At 39.6% G+C, this 1,624-nt stretch overlaps 1 protein-coding gene across 1 annotated transcript; it reads left to right on the forward strand.

The window, feature by feature from the left end:
* Window positions 1–87: 87 nt before the first annotated feature.
* LOC108780429 (uncharacterized) lies at window positions 88–1,434 on the forward strand (the record flags this gene model as incomplete). Its single annotated transcript, XM_018548174.1, has 1 exon — window positions 88–1,434. A coding segment is annotated over one exon (1,347 nt), but the record flags the coding sequence as incomplete, so codon positions are not given.
* Between the last annotated feature and the right edge of the window lie 190 nt (window positions 1,435–1,624).

Below are 1,624 nucleotides of genomic sequence, written 5' to 3' on the forward strand. Positions count from 1 at the left end.
GACCTAGTGGCTCTACTCAAGTAAGAGCAACTCTTGATTCTTGTTCCCAATCGAGTTTCATATCAAATCGTTTATGTGATGAGCTAGGTCTAAAGAAAATTCCAGTAAATCATTACTTAGACACTCTGAACTGCAAGGGTTCTAAAATCAAATATATGTGTTCGATAACTTTATCCCCTTTACGACGCGATTTTGAATTTCAAGTAAATTGTCTCGTATTAGACGAGATCGAACAGCAAATGCCTTCAGAGCCTATTGAAGTGCAACATTTAAAAATTCCGAAACATTTACCGTTAGCAGACCCTTCATTTCACATGCCTGGCAGGATCGATATGCTGATCGGGGGTGAATGGTTTTGGAGACTACTATGTATAGGGCAAATCGAAATCAATAAGCAAGGTTTAGTTTTACAAAAAACTAAATTAGGTTGGATAGTAGGCGGCCCGACCTACTCACAGATTCCTAAATCTATAAAATGCAATTTAAGTAATGTCAAATCACCTAGCAATATTGACATGCAGTTAAGAAAGTTTTGGGAACTTGAATCAATTGATGACAAGGCACCAACAAGCCAAGATGAAACTAATTGTGAGCAACACTTTATTCAAACCTACAAACGTGATGACAATGGACGTTTTGTAGTGTCGATTCCATTCAAAATAGATCCGAAACAATTAGGAGAATCGCGAAGTGTCGCGGTACGACGCTTAATTTCACTAGAAAAACGATTTCTAAAAGACAAAAACTTTAAGGCGAGTTATTGCGCGTTCATGCAGGAATACGAGGAGCTCGGTCACATGACTAACATTCAGGAAACATCGCATGATCGCCCTACCTTTTACATGCCACATCACGGTGTTCTCCGGCCGGCCAGTACATCAACTAAGTTACGCGTAGTGTTTGACGGTTCAATAAAGTCAGACAATGGATTATCATTGAATGATTGTCAATCTGTAGGCCCGGTGGTACAAGAAGAACTTTTTTCAATACTCATACGTTTCAGACAACACCCATATGTTGTATGTGCCGATATACAAAAAATGTACCGGCAGGTACTCGTTTCTCCTAGCGATCGTCCGTTGCAACGCATACTTTGGCGAACGGATCCAAAGGAAGAGATGAAAACATACGAGTTGAACACGTTAACTTATGGCACGTCGTCCGCATCTTACTTAGCAATTCGTTCGCTCATGCAACTCGCGAATGAATGTGAACAATCTCAGCCTGACGTTGCCAGGATCATTCGTTCTAATTTTTATGTCGATGATTTGTTGACAGGTTTCGATAACGTTGAAGAAGCAAAGGCAGTCGTTCAAAAATTGCATAACGTATTACTTTCTGGCTGTCTGCCGTTAGCGAAATGGGCTTCCAACGAACCTTCAATCATATCAAACGTCGTAGACAAAGAAAACAAGCTATCTACAATCTCGTTAGGTGAAAACAACATGCACAAAACGCTAGGACTAAATTGGCAGATAGACAGCGATCATCTTACATTTTCAATAAATCTCTCTAAACAGTTTAAGGTTACAAAACGAGGCATACTTTCTGAAACTTCACAGATATATGATCCTCTAGGCGTATTATCTCCTTGCATAATCTTAGCAAAAATCATTCTGCAAAA

This window comes from Cyphomyrmex costatus, unplaced genomic scaffold, assembly GCF_001594065.2.
Source record: "Cyphomyrmex costatus isolate MS0001 unplaced genomic scaffold, Ccosl1.0 C2304617, whole genome shotgun sequence".
NCBI lineage: Eukaryota > Metazoa > Arthropoda > Insecta > Hymenoptera > Formicidae > Cyphomyrmex > Cyphomyrmex costatus.